The sequence below is a fragment of the Pelophylax lessonae genome (genome assembly GCF_965119305.1).
Source record: "Pelophylax lessonae genome assembly, chromosome: 12".
Taxonomy (NCBI): domain Eukaryota; kingdom Metazoa; phylum Chordata; class Amphibia; order Anura; family Ranidae; genus Pelophylax; species Pelophylax lessonae.
Genome location: NC_138779.1, coordinates 13,463,827 through 13,481,110, shown reverse-complemented (window position 1 = coordinate 13,481,110; position 17,284 = coordinate 13,463,827). Strand labels below are relative to the sequence as shown.

The following is a 17,284-nucleotide window of genomic DNA, read 5'->3' as shown; positions in this document are numbered from 1 at the left end:
GATTTCCAGACTTCATTAACAGGAGTTTATGGCTCTGCTGCATAAGCTTTCGCTGGCAGGGAGAGTCTCATTCCTATTGCTGCATATGTATGATGAAGGGTACTAGTCAGGGCGTATGGGCGGAGCTGGGAACTCAAGAACAGAGCTGTCAGTTCCTAATAGATGTGAGAATTTGGCTGGTCAGGGGGCTCTATGATAATTCAGTTCCAGGGGGAATTGCGCTTTTAGATTGGAACCCAGGGCCAAAAAAAGTGCCTATGATATCTCCCAACTTCAAAGCCCCCCCCCCCCCCCACCCCTACCCCCCCCCCCCCCCCTACTACCATCTGCATCCTTGCCATGCAATCAGGCTGATCTCTCTGATATCCATTGGCATTACCAAGAGTTTAAGGCTCATGGGCAGAGCTGGGAACTTAAGTGCAGAGCAATATCTGCCTGATAGGTAGGAAAATCGGAGGGAGCACCACTCTGAGAATTCAGATTTGGGTGGAATTGTACTTTACGATTGGAGTCCTGATCTAAAAAACATCTCTGAATGAAATGACTTACGAATCAGCAACGAATCACATTGTACCTGGTCAACAAAAAAAGAAATAGTAATATGTTATTTTATAAGTGGTTATTATTTTATTATTATTATTACATTGTATTCATATTTTTTCTTTTGCTTTAATATTTTATATTTATATATTATTATTAATATAATTTGTTATATTGTATTCATATTTATTCTTTTGTTTCATTATTTTATTCATTTTTTTATTATTTATTATGTTTAATTATATTTATTATTTTGCTTTATTATTTTATTCATAATATTATTATGATCATTATCATTTTTGTAATATTATTATTTATAATATTTCAATTCATAGTTATTCTTTGGTTTTAATATAGTTTTCATATTCATATTATTATTATTATTATTATTATTATAATAATTGTATTCATATTTATTCTTTTGTTTTATTATAATATTCATATTCTTATTATTTTTTATATTATTTATTATCTTTTTAATCCTATTTATTATTTTGTTTTATTATTTTATTCATATTATATTTTTATTCATATTTATTCTTTTGTTTTCTTATAATATTCATATTATTATTATTTTTAATATTATTATATTTTTATTCCTATTTATTATTTTGTTTTATTATTCATATTATTATTATATTTTTATTCATATTTATTCTTTTGTTTTATTATAATATTCATATTATTATTATTTGTATTATTATTTATTATATTTTTAATCCTATTTATTTTTTTGTTGTATTATTTTATTTATATTTGTATTTATCTTCCTTTTCGTATTAATAATAATAATAAAAATAATTTGTTTGCTCAGCACTTACAATATAAAAGGAGACAATACAGCTACAATACATCTCAATACTGAAGGATTTAGATGGGCCCTGCTCATGGAGCTTACAATCTAAAAACGTATTATTTATTATAAGTATTTATTGTATGTAAAGGGGGGGGGGGGGACACAAGTTGACGTTAAAAGCGACGAACAGAATGCGCCATTATCAATCCATATCAGAAGAAAGCATTCCATCAAAATTAAGGGTGTGATACTTTAATTCCTCCGGAATGGCAGCCCAACACACCTATGCGGCGTATCGCAGCGCATGTGCAGTTTGGCACCCTACAGTGCACAGGTGTGAACCATCTTGGCGTTGTGGTGACTAACATGGAAACATTGTTGTAGGTACTTCTGTGTTATGGTATATTTGTGTGTTGCCTTGTTGAAATGACTCACATTAACCTGCATGCAGTAACGCACAGCGACATTAAGGGATGACATTTACATCCACATATGCAAATCCTCCCCGTGTGCCTCGGTCCTCCCATGTCAGTAAGCAGTAAAGTTCTCCTCTGCTCACCAACGCTCGCTCTGTTGTTCGGGACACGCTTCTAAAGGACGTCTTTAAGTTTGCACAATAGCCTGGCCTGGCCATTGTCTGAGGAGCGGGCGGCAATTACACAAATCCGGCGATTCCAGGAAGGACCCGAAGTGTTTAGAATAGAAGGAGCCGGGATTAGGCAGCTCCGGGGACCTGTAAGTGGAGAGATTGGGAGTCGCGTCTTTTGTCAGCAGAAGGTTTATCCCGTCTCAACCGGTGTCTGAAAACACAGATTTGGTTGTGGCGAGAAACTCGAAATTCTTCCAAGTCATTCGTATCAATGACTGCCCACCTTCTGTTTAATTGTGGATTAGTTCATTTACATTTTTATCAAAACGACCCAAATACATTCAGCCATGGGACGGAAATTCTGTTTTGTGTTACAAACGCACAAAATAAAATGGAGGCGCTGAAGTTCCAACTTGGCCCCAGGTAACTTGACCTCGGTCCCACAAGGTAGGAGAGACCCAACTTCAGAAATTTGAACGAGGAAGCAAGGTAGAGCAGATCATCCTCACCAAACTTGCCTGGTTCTGGAAGTACCTTGGCCCCCATTGCTGCTAAAAGCTCCTTGATTTATTAAAATGTCGAATTGGCACAAAGTACTTTACAGCTGACCGTAACACTATCCCCCCACACCAATTACCTCCCTAACTTTGCCTGGTGCTGAAAGTATTGGTTCACCTCGCCCCAGATTGGTGTTGAAAGATCCCTGATCTACATAAATGCTGGATCGGCACACAGTACTTGACTCCTGATCTTAACACTAATGACCCTTGCAGATCCTCACCAACCTTGCCTGGTGCAGGAAGTATTGGGCTGTCTTGCCGCCCATCACTAATGACCGCCCCCACAGATCCTAACCTCCCCCCTCCCTACAGATCCTCACCAACCTTGCCTGGTGCTGGAAGTATTGGGCTCTCTTGCCGCCCATCACTAATGACCGCCCCACAGATCCTAACCTCCCCCCTCCCTACAGATCCTCACTAACCTTGCCTGGTGTTGGAAGTATTGGGCCACCATGGTGCTGAAAGCACCCTGATTTATGAAAATGCCGAATTGGCACAGAATACTGTACAGCTGACATTAACACTAACCCCCTCACTAATGACCTCCCCCACAGATCCCCTGCAGATCCTCACTAACCTTGCCTGGTGCTAGAAATTATTGGGCCGCCTTGGCCAGATTGGTGGTGAAAGCTCCCTGATCTACAAATATGTCCGAACGGCACAAAGTTTTGTATCCTTGACCTTAACACTAACCTCCAAAAATTAATGAATCCTCACAAGATCCTCACCAACCTTGGCTGGTGTTGGAAGTATTGGCCCCTTTTGGCCCCAACACTAATAACCCCTCCGCAGATCCTTACTAATAACCTTGCCTGGTACTTGAAGTATTGGGCCACCTTGGCCCAGATTGCTGTTCAAAGCTCCCTGATCTACAAAAATGCTGGATCAGCACAAAGTTCTGTATTCTTGACCTTAACACTAATTCTAAAATGAATGAACCCCCAGCAGATCCTCACCAGCCTTGCCTGGTGCTGGAAGTATTGGACCTTCTTGGTCCAGATTGGTGCTAAAAGCTCCATGATATATGGAAATATTGCATCGGCATAAAGTACTGTACTCCTGACCTTTATACTAACCCAACACCAATGACCATTGCAGATCTTCACCAACCTTGCCTTGTACTGGAAGTATTGGGCCCTTTTTAACCCCTCACAACGAACTCCCCCCGTAGATCCTCACTAACCTTGCCTGATGCTGGAAGTATTGGGTCACCTTGGCCCAGATTGGTGGTGAAAGCTCCCTGATCTATGAAAATTCTGTCTCGGCACAAAGTATTGTATCCTTGACCTTAACCTCCAAAACTAATAACTGGAAGTATTGGGCTCTCTTGCCGCCCATCACTAATGACCGCCCCACAGATCCTAACCTCCCCCCTCCCTACAGATCCTCACCAACCTTGCCGGGTGCTGGAAGTATCGGGCTCTCTTGCCGCCCATCACTAATGACCGCCCCACAGATCCTAACCTCCCCCCTCCCTACAGACCCTCACTAACCTTGCCTGGTGCTGGAAGTATTGGGCTCTCTTGCCGCCCATCACTAATGACCACCTCACAGATCCTAAGCTCCCCCCTCCCTACAGATCCTCACAAACCTTGCCTGGTGCTGGAAGTATTGGGCTCTCTTGCTGCCTATCACTAATGACCACCACACAGATCCTAACCTCCCCCCTCCCTACAGATCCTCTCTAACCTTGCCTGGTGTTGGAAGTATTGGACCTTCTTGGCCCAGATTGGTGCTGAAAGCTCCCTGATCTATGAAAATTCTGTCTCGGCACAAAGTATTGTATCCTTGACCTTTAACCTCCAAAACTATTGAATCCCAGGAGATCCTCACCAACCTTGCCTGGTGCTGGAAGTATTGGACCTTCTTGGCCCAGATTGGTGCTGAAAGCTCCATGATCAAAGAAAATGGCGTATCAGCAGAAAGTACTGGGCTCCTAGCCCCCAAAACTAATGACCCTTGCAGATCTTCACCAACCTTGCCTGGTACTGGAAGTATTGACCCTCTTGCCCCCCCCCCCCCCCCCCACAGATCCCTCCCCCCCTCCCCCAAGAGATCCTTATTAACCTTGCCCGGTGCTGGAAGACTTGGGCCATCTTGCCCCAGATTGGTGCTGAAAGCTCCCTAATCTATGAAAATGCTAAATCGCCACAAAGTATTGGACTCCCGTCCTTTACACTAAACTCAAACACTAATGACCCTTGCAGATCTTCACCAACCTTGCCTGGTGCTGGAAGTTTTGGGACCTCTTGGTGCCCATCACTAATCAGTGCTGAGACAAGGTCATCCAGCTCCCAGGGCAAAGATGCCAAACTGCACCCCCCCTTCCCTTAGGGTTAGGGTGATTGCACCCCCATCTCTGCAATAAACCATTGAGCTCAGGGCAGCTGCTCCTCCTGCCCACCCCTTGTCCCGGCCCTGTCACTAATGACTGCCCCACAGTTCCTAAACCCCCCCCCCCCCCCCAGAGATCCGCACTAAACTTTCCTGATGCTGGAAGTATTGGGACCTCTTGGTGCCCATCACTAATTACCGCCCCACAGTTCCTAACACCCCCCTCCCCAAAGATCCACACTAACCTCACCTGGTGTTGGAAGCATTGGTCCGTCTTGACCCACAGTGGTGCTGAAAGCTGATATATGAAAATGCCGGATTGGCACAAATGACTGTCTGAAGGTGCTAAGTGATGCCTATGGATGATAACGCGGTGTGTTTGCTCTGCTTGTTTGTAGGCTCCCGGCAGAAGAAGGAAGAACATGACCGAATTCCTCGGGGATGCAACTATCCCTGTTCAAGAACCTCTCCAGAACTTGAGTGGCTCTCTGCCCAACAACGGCAACGACACGTGGAAGAACCGAGCCGCCAGCCGCTTCAGCGGGTTCTTTGGAGCTGGCATGACTGGGCCATTTGGGAAGGTAGAGAGAAGTTTAATGAAACTTTGTATTAATAACTGTCAAATGTGCACACACTCAGCTTAATATGTCACTTACAGTAGTTGCCATTGTCTAAGAATAGGTAAAGGGAGGGCATGGAATGAAGAAACACATTATAATGCAATGCATAGCAGTTCATTTAGTGAAAGTGTATGTACATTCGTTCTGTGCAAACGGGGCAAGCAATGGATGTTATTAGGCCATTTCCTATGCTGATCAACTGTTTTTCATAATGGAAAATCCCACATTGGACCACTAGATGGCACTAAGTATCATAGGCATTTGCGCCATCTAGTGTGCATGTGCGTATTTATTTTATTTTAAATCAATGAAAAACATTTGACCAGCACAGGAAATAGTCTAATAACATTTGCACAGAATGAATGTGCATGTTCTTTCTATTTTGAAAAATTGCTATGCATTTTATTTTTTTAATACACCCCTATGATATTTGCACATCCCTATTTGTACCCCATGGGTTTTTTTCCCTACCTGGCTGGAAAAGGTTGGCATTTGGTCATATCAGCACCAGAAGCATCTGTGATCCCATACTTGTAAACACCTGCATGACCCTGTAACCGTCCAGTTGTCATAAAGCCCCATGCATAGTAGGGGTTTAGTACCGGTGCATGGGGCTCTGGTGTGTAGCTGCAGGCAGAGAGCACAGGCTGCAAATAGACTGTCAAAGTCTAGATGGGGCGGTGCACCTATCGGTGGCAGCACATCAGGCAGCAGCATACCTGCATTCCGGGTGTTCGTCCCTGGGTGCATAATGCCCTAAGCCTTCTTACTACTAGGTGCACCATCCAGCCATAGCACCTGTCAGCATCTGAGTTTTATAGTCTCCTGGAAGCATGTGCCCTCTGCCCCCAGCGAAAGGCCAAAGTCCCATGCACTGGGGCTTAATGCTAAGTGATGTGGAAATCTGTTGCAATGTTACTTTTATCAGCAATAAAGAGTCACAAAGGGGTCCCAGTGCAAAACCAGTTTTTGCCCTCCATTTAACTACCCACCCAAGTAAAAATGTTTACAGTGCAGTCGGCGTTGTACATAAAACCAAGAACCAAAGTGGTCTTCCAGAGGATAGAACCTACACGGTCAAACTATCAGCTGACGAGTGCCATTTTAAGAGCACTAAATGGCCCTGGGCGATGCAGTGCACTGGGGCCCCGCCTACACAATCACCCACGAGAATAAAAATGCAAATTATAGATAAGGCTAAATTTGTTGGTACAGCAGTGCCAGGCTAATGACAGCTTCTAAGTTCGGCGACTGGGTCCGGTGAACACACACACGGACGGGAGTCAGACTCGACTGTCCTGTGTGTGCCTGTTCCTGTGGAGGCGGACAGGCATTCCTGCAGTTGTGAGCTCCCCCTCCATGGCCCAACTGGCCTGACAACAGCGCAGGGCCGACAGGCGTTTGCCACCTGCTAAGTTTGGCGGTGGGATGCACATGGGAATCGGGACTAATGCTTGGCTGGGGCTGGGTCACTGGGCAGGTGGGGCCCAGCATGCCCATTCAGTAAGATGGCCCTGTAGCTGATGAGTTTCGAGGAACATGCACCCTTCATTAGCGCAAAATCAAAGTTTTGCTCTGATGAAGGTGGCTTGTCCCTCGAAACGCATTACCATTTGCTCTTGTGAGTATACACTCATTGGTTTATTTTTTACTAAAGATTTGGAGGTAATGCACTAGGAGTTTGCGCCCTTTTGGTTTTGTTTTGTCTGTGTAGTATCAAGATTCCCCCATTTTAAGAGGGCTGCGTTGGCTCAACATACCGGTCCTCTTAGAGAGCAGATGGCAGGGCTGGGACAAGGGGTGGGCAGGAGGGTAAGCCACCCAGGGCGCAATGCTGGTGGTGGTGGGAGGGGGAAGGTCGGGGGTTCCCCTTCACTGCAAAAAAAACTCCAGGTCAGTAGCTACCAGACAGCAGGCCACAACTTCACCTCCACTTTGACAGCTACTGCTGTTGTGCTGTGCTCTAATATGCTCACTCTGCACCCTATTCGCCCCCAGCTGACATGAAAAACAAACTATGCATGTGCAACTTCCTTCTAGCCACTAGAAGGTAAGCAATCAGCCATGCGTGTGCAGTGCACATTCTATGCCAACCATGGACAACTGGAGAAAGGGGGCATAGAATGGGTACATGGCGGTACACCCATTCTATGCATGAGGAGAAGGGGAGGGGCGCAGTTCTGTATTCTTGCCCTGGGCTCTGAATTATCCTTTCCCAGCACTCTGCATAGCGCTGTACTGGGCGGCCGTGGAAGGAGGGGGGAAGTTCTATGTATTGGGGGTTTCTGGAAGGTGGGGGGAGCTCTGTGTATTGTGGGGTGCTAGGAGGTGGGGGGGAGCTCTGTATACTTGGAGTGCTAGGAGGTGTGGGGGGTGCTAGAAGGGAGGGGGAGATCTGTGTATTGGGGGTGCTAGGAGGTGGGGGAAGCTACGTGTATTGAGGGTGCTAGGAGGTGGGGGGAGCTCTTTGTATTGTGGGGGGTGCTGGGAGGTGGGTGGAGCTCTGTTTGTTGGGTGCTAGGAGGTGGGGGAGCTCTGTGTATTGTGGGCGGTGCTAGGAGGTTGGGGGAGCTCTGTGTATTGTGGGGGGGTGCTAGGAGGTGGGGGGAGCTTTGTGTACTGGGGTCGCTACTAACTAGGTGGGGGGAGCTCAGTGTCTTAGGAGGTGGGGAGGAGATCTGTATATTGGGGGTGCTAGGAGGTGAGGGAGCTCTGTGTATTGTGGGGGGTGCTAGGAGGTTGGGGGAGCTCTGTGTATTGTGGGGGGTGCTAGGAGGTGGGGGGGGGGGCTTTGTGTACTGGGGTCGCTACTAGGTGGGGGGAGCTCAGTGTCTTAGGAGGTGTGGAGGAGATCTGTATATTGGGTGTCTCAAGAGGTTGGGGGAAGATCTGTGTATTGGGGGTGCTAGAAGGGGGGGGGGTAGGACTGTGTATTGGGGGTTATAGCGGTCTGAAAATTCCCTGGGTTAGTGTAACACCCTCATGATATACAACTGAGTGTGGGGGATCTCTGTGTATTTAGGGTGATAGCAGGTGGGGGAGGATCTGTATATTGGGGGTGCTACGGGGTGGGATTGCTCTGCACCTGGGAACAGGGGGGACCTCTGTTCTTGGGGGGGGGCTCTGTACTGGGGTGTGGGTGGAGGGGTGAGCTTTGTATACTGGGGGTGGGAGAAGGGGGAGCTGTAAATCCATGCAAAAGGGGCGCCCTGGGCACTGAGTGACCTTGTCTGCCCCAGGTTTTCAGTGTTTGTTGGGAATCCATCGTGCTGCAGAACTCGCCTATGTACACGGACACCTTACCTGCCTTCATGTGCACGGCAGCCGTCCGAATATTCCCTGATTAGTGTATCAGCCTCATATCATACAACTGAATACACAATCTAATTCCCATCTCCAGAAATACACAGGGATGACTTTCTTTGCCCCCACTTTGGCTTTGTTAGGTTAAGGTGGAATATCCATTGTCCTTTCACTGGTTTTTCACCTCCCTAATGTGGCGTCAGGTAATGTTGTGTAGCCCCCATTGCTATGCTAAGAAGGTCTTTAGTAAAGCCAGGAAAACAAAGGCCGCCAGAAGAGGAGAACAAGAGCCGCCAATAGGGACGGGTTAATGGGCCGATTAGAGGCAGACGGCAAATTAATTGAAGTGGCTGTTCAAACACGTTGTAACAAGGCGAAGTTTCGTGCGAAACCAGTCAGGGGTCATCCTGGAGAGCGAGCGCGTTTAATGAGGAGCTGTCATTTAAAGCAAACATCGCCATGATTGACTTTGCTCTGTGCGTTTTGTTTGGTGGGTTTGGCGATATTCTGCATGTCCAAAAATTCAAATACACAAGGCGCGGGTTTCAAGGGTAAGGACTTTGTCACACTGTGTGCGCTGAGGGGCATTTTCCTGCACGTGTATGGTGTGAACAAAGTGTGGGGATGTGCAGAAAAATGCAACTCAACGGACAATGTGTGAATAAGTCCCCTGGTGGGACTACAAATCCCAGCATCCCCTTCTAGGCTTTTGGAGGGCTAAAGCTAGGTTTACACTACTGCATGTTGGGAACATGCGCAAGAAACACGCTGCCATTTTGTAGACACACAGCAGTGACAATTAATTGTCAATGGCACCACAAACGTATGCATTTATGCGCACGTCAAGCCATATGGAACCGAAATACTGTGTCCGTGACAATGCATGCCCTTCATAGGGCCATAGAACTATGAAAAATGAGACCACCCTGGGGTCTATGAGAAGTAACCTCACCCCGGGGTCTTTCAAAAGTGACCCCCATCCCAGGGTATATGAGAAGTGACCCCACCCCGGGGTCTATGAGAAGTGACCCTACCCCAGGGTCTATGAGAAGAGACCCCACGCCAGGGTCTATGAGAAGTGACCATACTCCACAGTCTATGAGAAGTGACCTCAACGGGGGTATATGAGAAGTTACCTCACCCCGGGGTCTGAGAAGTGACCCCACCCGAGGTCTGAGAAGTGACCAAACTCCAGGGTTTATGAGAAGTGACCCCACCCCGAGGTCTATGAGAAGTGACCCTACCCCAGGGTCTATGAGAAGTTACCCCATGCCAGGGTCTATGAGAAAGGACCATACTCCAGAGTCTATGAGAAGTGACCCCACCCGGATTCTATGAGAAGTGACCTCAACCGGTGTATATGAGAAGTTACCTCACCCCGGGGTCTGAGAAGTGACCCACCCCGGGGTCTGAGAAGTGACCCCACCTCAGGGTCTATGAGAAGTGATCCCACCCCAGGATCTAGGAGAAGTGACTCCATCCCAGGGTCTTTGAGACTCCACCCGGGGGTCTATGGGAAGTGACCCCACCTTAGGGTCTATGAGAATTTACCCCACCTTAGGGTCTATGAGAAGTGACCCCACCCCAGGGTCTTAGAGACTCCACCCGGGGGTCTATGAGAATTGACCCCACCTTAGGGTCTAAGAGAAGTGACCCCATCCCAGGGTCTTTGAGACTCCACCCGGGGGTCTATGAGAAGTGACCCCAACCTTAGGGTCTATGAGAAGTGACCCCACTTTAGGGTCTATGAGAAGTGACCCCACTTTAGGGTCTGCGAGAAGTGACCCCTTTCCAGGGTCTAGGAGACCCAATCCCAGGGTCTATGAGAAGTGATCCCACCCCAGGGTCTATGAAAAGTGACCCCCCATCCCAGGGTCTTTGAGACTCCACCTGGGGGTCTATGTGAAGTGACCCCCACCTTAGGGTCTATAAGAAGAACCCCACGCCAGGGTCTATGAGAGGTGACCCCACTATAGGGTCTATGAGAAGTGACCCCACTCCAGGGTCTATGAGAAGTGACCCCTCTTCAAACCCATTGCTGCTATGACCCTTTAGCATGTGGAAAGTTCTAAAGGTCAGTGGCAGCTGTTGGCAGGACATGGTGGGTCCTGAAGTTCCTGACCTGGCAAATTGCAACCCTCATACTGCAGGATTTTATTCCAGGTGCTGCCTGTTTCTATATTGTACATTCACACCAGTCCTTGCCCCAAGGAGCTTACAATCTAAGGCTAGCTTCACACCTTTTGCAGGACAGCTATTGCCCTTTACCAGACATGTGGCAGTGCCATTAATTGTTAATGGTGCCCCCATGCATCTACTAATGAACAAGAAAAATTGCATGGGTTTGGGTGTGACATGATTTTTAGAAAAGGGTCAGGGGCTTCTTTTGCGCATTTCTCGCATGTAGGGCAGCCCAAAGAAATGAATGGTGTGCACTACATGCAGAAATGCGCGCGTTCCATCACACCTGCTTGGGTCCCTAGCTCACATCCTAGGCCCACGTTAGACAGGAGCCAATTAGCCTCCCTGCACGTCTTTGGAGTGCGGGAGGAAAATCCAAAATCCCCAGTGCTGCAAGGTCCTACCAAGGAGCTGCCCAACAATGGGGATCACTCGCATGCCCTGATGGCCAATTCGGACAGGAGCCAATCGACCTACCGGCATGTATTTGCAGTGTGAAAGGGAATCCATACCAGCACAAGAACATGCAAACTCCATGCAGATGGTGTCCTGGTTGGGATTTGAATTAATGATCTCAGTGCTGCAAGGTACAGATGCTAGCCTCTAAGCCCAGTAGTTTATGTAATAACGTTATAAAATGAAATAAGATAGAAGAGAACAAAGGAGGAGTATTGGAACCCAAAGTAAAGGAAAAGGCTGCTACATAGCAACTGATTGGCTGTTGCACACAGAGGACCTGAATCAGGGATTCTGATTGGTTGCTGTGAGTGACAGTTTATATTTTTGATGAATAATCAGCACAGACTTCCCAATCTTAATTAGGGGACCATTATGTGTCCCTGTACACTGGACGGTCCCATCACCCCCCCCCCCCCCCCCCAGACGTCGGCATGTATCAGCCAGTTCTCACCTATAGTGAAGGCTTTGATCTGTAAGTGTGTGTTATTTTATGCAATGAAGATTTCACACATCAGAATGACTTGCGCTCACTTTGGCACGTCTAATGTGGTTTTCTTTACATAACAAAAGGACTAGTACTTTCTGATGAATGAGGAATCTTATTTCATCATTTATTCTTTTTGGATGCAGGAAGTACATTTACATTTTTGTTTTTGTATCGCCTTTGAGTTTTTACTGATGTCATTTTCACATGTTAAAATGCTTGCTGTGTCATATTTCCTTTGTTGTATTCTAATCTTTTGGCCGTCTGCGTTTCACCACAATCGTCCGGAGTCCTCGTCATAAACTGCTGAGATAAAATCTCCTCCACATTGTTTTAATGAAATCTGATTTTCTTTGTATGGGGAGGATGATGAACCCACAGCCATTGTGTGGAGCAGGAAGCGGAATTTGTTATGCCTTTATATTATATGGAGGATTTATCTATAAAAAAAATAAATCCCAGCAACACCCCAAAATAAAGGCCAGCGACATCCCCAAATAAAGCTAAGCGACACCCCCAAATAAGGGCCTGTGATACCCCAAAATAAAGGCCAGCAACACCTCCAAATAAAGCTAAGCTACACCCCCAAAAAAAGGCCAATGACACTACTTAAAACTAAGCGATACCGCCAAATAAAGGCCAGCGACATCCCCAAATAAAGGCCAGTGACATCCCAAAATAAAGCTAAGTGACACCCCCAAATAAAGCTAAGTGACACCCCCAATTAAAGACCAGCGACACTCCCAAAAATAAAGCTTAGCGACACCCCCAAATAAAGGCCAGTGACACTCCCAAATAAAGCTGAACAACACCCTCAAAGCCCAGTGACATTCCCAAATAAAGCAGACTGACACCCCCAAATAAAGCCCAGTGACATTCCCAAATAAAGCAGACTGACACCCCCAAATAAAGCCCAGTGACATTCCCAAATAAAGCAGAGTGACACCCCCAAATAAAGGCCAGCGACACTCCCAAATAAAGCTGAGCAACACCCCCAAATAAAGCCCAGTGACATTCCCAAATAAAGCTGAGCGACACCCCCAAATAAAGCCCAGCGACATTGCCAAATAAAGCTGAGCAACACCCCCAAATAAAGCCCAGTGACATTCCCAAATAAAGCTGAGCGACACCCCCAAATAAAGCCCAGCGACATTGCCAAATAAAGCTGAGCGACACCCCCAAATAAAGGCCAGCAAAATCCCCAAATAAAGCCCAGCCACACCCCTTTTAAACCCCTTGCCACCCATGTAACATACATGTTGGTTGCAGGGGGCGGATGATTCTGTGCTGAGAGTGCGCTCCCTGCGTTCTCCCAGCAGAGGGACCGAGCTGTGAAGGATGGCTATTGATCCTGTTAATGATCACTAGCCGGTGCAGGACTGGCTCCTGATCATGTGAGTACTGTGACAGCCAATCAGAATCGTCAGGTGATCAGCCGATCTTTTCCACTCCCCGGCATTCAGAAAGGGAAGCCGGGTTGGGCAGGAAAGCATGTGTTAAAATATAATGTGCAGTACATCTCTGCAATACAAGGTCATGTCCATGTGGTGTGTTATTGATCCATCAGTAAACACCCCGTGTAATAGAAATAAGGGATGACATGGCCTCTTTTTGGAGAGATCTGGGGTCAATAGGACCCCAAATCTTCCCTCTACTTCTATTTTTTGATCTTTTGCTTAAAAAAAAAAAGTGTGTGTACTTCCACCCTAGATTGGAAGTGATGTCATGACTTGGCTCCCGTCCTCCAAGACCATAGAGGCGATCAGAGACGGTCTGGTCTCTGTTCACCTTTGTGACCAGCCTCGCAAACTGCCAGATCGTTTACCCGGGCTCCCCGAAAAGAATGGTAAGCCAGAGAAACACCTGTGAGGGGACGGGGATGACCCCTCCTGCTGCCTCTGAAAGTAATCCAGCAGCTAATTAACCGCTTGGAGCACTTTCATAAGAAAGGAAATCGCTGGATGAAAAAAAAAATAAATATCAGGATTATGGCTTACAGCTTCAGCCATAATCCCGGTAAACCACTTGCAAGCCGAAATGTGTATATATATATATATATATATATATATATATATATATTTGTATTGTGGTTGGCAAGTGGCTAGTCAAATAAACCCCAATCCTGCATCTCGTCCATCGAACGAAATGCGTCCCCCACCACGGAACATCTCTGAGGACTTCTGATGGAAGACTTTGATGGGCTTTAGGCTCCAGCCGTATGCTTTGTCCACAGTAGGATATTAGGCTGCCCCCCCTCCCCCCCTCTTTTCCCCCCATCATTAGGTCCATGTCCGCCCATCAATAATCTGGAGGGGTCAGGATGGCTCCAATTGTTTTTGGCCCATTCAACAGCCCGACCCTCGCCCACTAGTACCAGCTGTTCTTTTCAACCCGCCCGTCCCCTGAGCCCCTGCCAAGTACCCGAGCACGAGCCACAGTAACGGGCGAACAAAGAATAGAAACTCCCTCGGTCAGGGCTCCCCCGCTAATCTCATTAGCATAGCTGACTCTCATTTGCATACATTAGCGGCGGCCTGAGTAAGCAGAAGAGCGATTGCGGCTGGGGGTCCCTATATAAGTCAACTTATCCCGTGTTCTACGCAGACCCCTCGCTGCCTTCCTCACGGCTCCGTCCCTCTGGATGAGGTCTGATTGTCTCAGGATTTGTATGGTCCACGTGTCGTGTTTTCACCCCCTTCTCCATCCTTCTTTGTGTTCTGAATTTGGCTCTTCTTGCAGGAAATCGATAAAATGGAGCAACTGGAAAGCAAGCTACATTCGTACAGCATGTTCGGCCTCCCAAAGCTGCCCCAGCAGTTGTGCTTCGATCAGGATTCCTGGGAGGAGGATGAGGACGACACCAGCCTGAGCCTGGAGGACAGCTGGCAGCAGATCATCGAAGTCCCTGAGGTAACAAATAAAAAGAGGAAATAAATGTGTAACAAATATAAAAAGTAACAATATTGTAATATGGATCTACTATACCAGGGATCTCCATACTTTCTAAACAAAGGGCTAGTTTATTATTCTTCAGACTTTAGAGGGGCCAGATTGTGGCCAGGGGGAGTAGAAAATGTCCTGGTGTCATTAACAATGCTCCATCGTTGGTGTCAGTGGGAGGAATAGTGCTCCATCATTGGTGTCAGTAGGAGGAATAGTGCCCCATCATTGGTGTCAGTGGGAGGAATAGTGCTCCATCATTGGTGTCAGTAGGAGGAATAGTGCCCCATCATTGGTGTCAGTGGAAGGAATAGTGCCCCATCATTGGTGTCAGTGAGAGGAATAGTGACCCATCATTGGTATCAGTGGGAGGAATAGTGCCCCATCATTGGTGTCAGTGGGAGGAATAGTGCCCCATCATTGGTGTCAGTGGGAGGAATAGTGCCCCATCATTGGTATCAGTAGGAGGAATAGTGTCCCATCATTGGTATCAGTGGGGGGAATAGTGTCCCATCATTGGTGTCAGTGGGGGGAATAGTGTCCCATCATTGGTGTCAGTGGGAGGAACAGTACCCCATCATTGGTGTCAGTGGGAGGAATAGTGCCCCATCATTGGTGTCAGTGGGAGGAATAGTGCCCCATCATTGGTGTCAGTGGGAGGAATAGTGCCCCATCATTGGTGTCAGTGGGAGGAATAGTCTCATCATTGGTGTCAGTGGGAGGAATAGTGCCCCATCATTGGTATTAGTGGGAGGAATAGTGCCCCATCATTGGTGTCAGTGTGTGGAATAGTGTCCCATCATTGGTGTCAGTGGGAGGAATAGTGCCCCATCATTGATGTCAGTGGGAGAAATAGTGCCCCATCATTGGTGTCAGTGGGAGGAATAGTCTCATCATTGGTGTCAGTGGGAGGAATAGTGCCCCATCATTGGTATTAGTGGGAGGAATAGTGCCCCATCATTGGTGTCAGTGGGAGGAATAGTGCCCCATCATTGGTGTCAGTGGGAGGAATAGTGCCCCATCATTGGTATCAGTAGGAGGAATAGTGCCCCATCATTGGTATCAGTGGGGGGAATAGTGTCCCATCATTGGTGTCAGTGGGGGGAATAGTGTCCCATCATTGGTGTCAGTGGGAGGAACAGTACCCCATCATTGGTGTCAGTGGGAGGAATAGTGCCCCATCATTGGTGTCAGTGGGAGGAATAGTGCCCCATCATTGGTGTCAGTGGGAGGAATAGTGCCCCATCATTGGTGTCAGTGGGAGGAATAGTCTCATCATTGGTGTCAGTGGGAGGAATAGTGCCCCATCATTGGTGTCAGTGTGAGGAATAGTGTCCCATCATTGGTGTCAGTGGGAGGAATAGTGCCCCATCATTGGTGTCAGTGGGAGGAATAGTGCCCCATCATTGATGTCAGTGGGAGAAATAGTGCCCCATCATTGGTGTCAGTGGGAGGAATAGTCTCATCATTGGTGTCAGTGGGAGGAATAGTGCCCCATCATTGGTATTAGTGGGAGGAATAGTGCCCCATCATTGGTGTCAGTGGGAGGAATAGTGCCCCATCATTGGTATTAGTGGGAGGAATAGTGCCCCATCATTGGTGTCAGGGGGAGGAATAGTGCCCCATCATTGGCGTCAGTGGGAGAAATAGTGCCCCATCATTGGTGTCAGTAGGAGGAATAGTGTCCCATCATTGGCGTCAGTGGGAGGAATAGGGCCCCATCATTGGCGTCAGTAGGAGAAATAGTGCCCCATCATTGGTGTCAGTGGAAGGAATGAGGTGGGCATTATCTGACTTGCTGACTGTTCTGTTTTCCTTTAGCCTTTAACAAGACGTCAGTGCCACCAGCAGGAGGCGATCTGGGAGCTGATACACACTGAAGCCACCTACATCAAGAAGCTGAAAGTCATAACAGATGTGAGTATCCACACACAGGGCTCTGGTTATCACATGGGCTCTCCTTTTCCCCCTCACTTCTATTTGTTTAGAATGAGCAGTGCATGATAGTTCCAGTCATGGACACTGCTCTTTGCTAGCTAAAAACTCCCATTTCCCATAGTCCATCGCAGGAGAGAGTGGGGGGGGCACATTCCTACATACAGTGGGACCATGGAGAACAGACATAACCCCTCCCTTTAATAGAACATCAGATCACAGTAGCGTCAGTTATTTGGAGGCTGAGAGTAACAGAAGGGACTATTCTGAGTTATAATAAGTACTTCAATAGAACCTAGAGTTTAGGGTCACTAGCTCTGCACCCCAGAACTCATTTTGGGAATGTTGCCCCCCAGGTCAGGGACAGTCTCAGCATAATATACAGAAAAAGTTGTCCTTGGATGAATGAACATTGGAGAAGGTTTACCTGATTTTGTTGATAAGTCCTGTATTGATCATTAATAATAATATCTATGTTCCTCTCTCTGTAGCTCTTCCTCTGCTGTCTGCTGAATCTCCAGGAATCAGGACTTCTGTGTGAGG

The 17,284-nt window shown here is 47.3% G+C and overlaps 1 protein-coding gene across 4 annotated transcripts in view; it reads left to right on the top strand.

The window, feature by feature from the left end:
* Window positions 1–17,284, top strand: part of PLEKHG5 (pleckstrin homology and RhoGEF domain containing G5) — a gene marked incomplete at its 3' end in the record, with an annotated part of 419,430 nt that overhangs the window by 384,226 nt on the left and 17,920 nt on the right. For all 4 annotated transcript variants that reach the window (XM_082273293.1, XM_082273294.1, XM_082273295.1 and 1 more), the window contains 4 exons: window positions 5,218–5,400; window positions 14,606–14,776; window positions 16,628–16,723; window positions 17,233–17,283. In XM_082273293.1, coding sequence (XP_082129419.1) covers window positions 5,218–5,400; window positions 14,606–14,776; window positions 16,628–16,723; window positions 17,233–17,283 — 501 coding nt within the window. The remainder of the gene's footprint in view (window positions 1–5,217; window positions 5,401–14,605; window positions 14,777–16,627; window positions 16,724–17,232; window position 17,284) is intronic.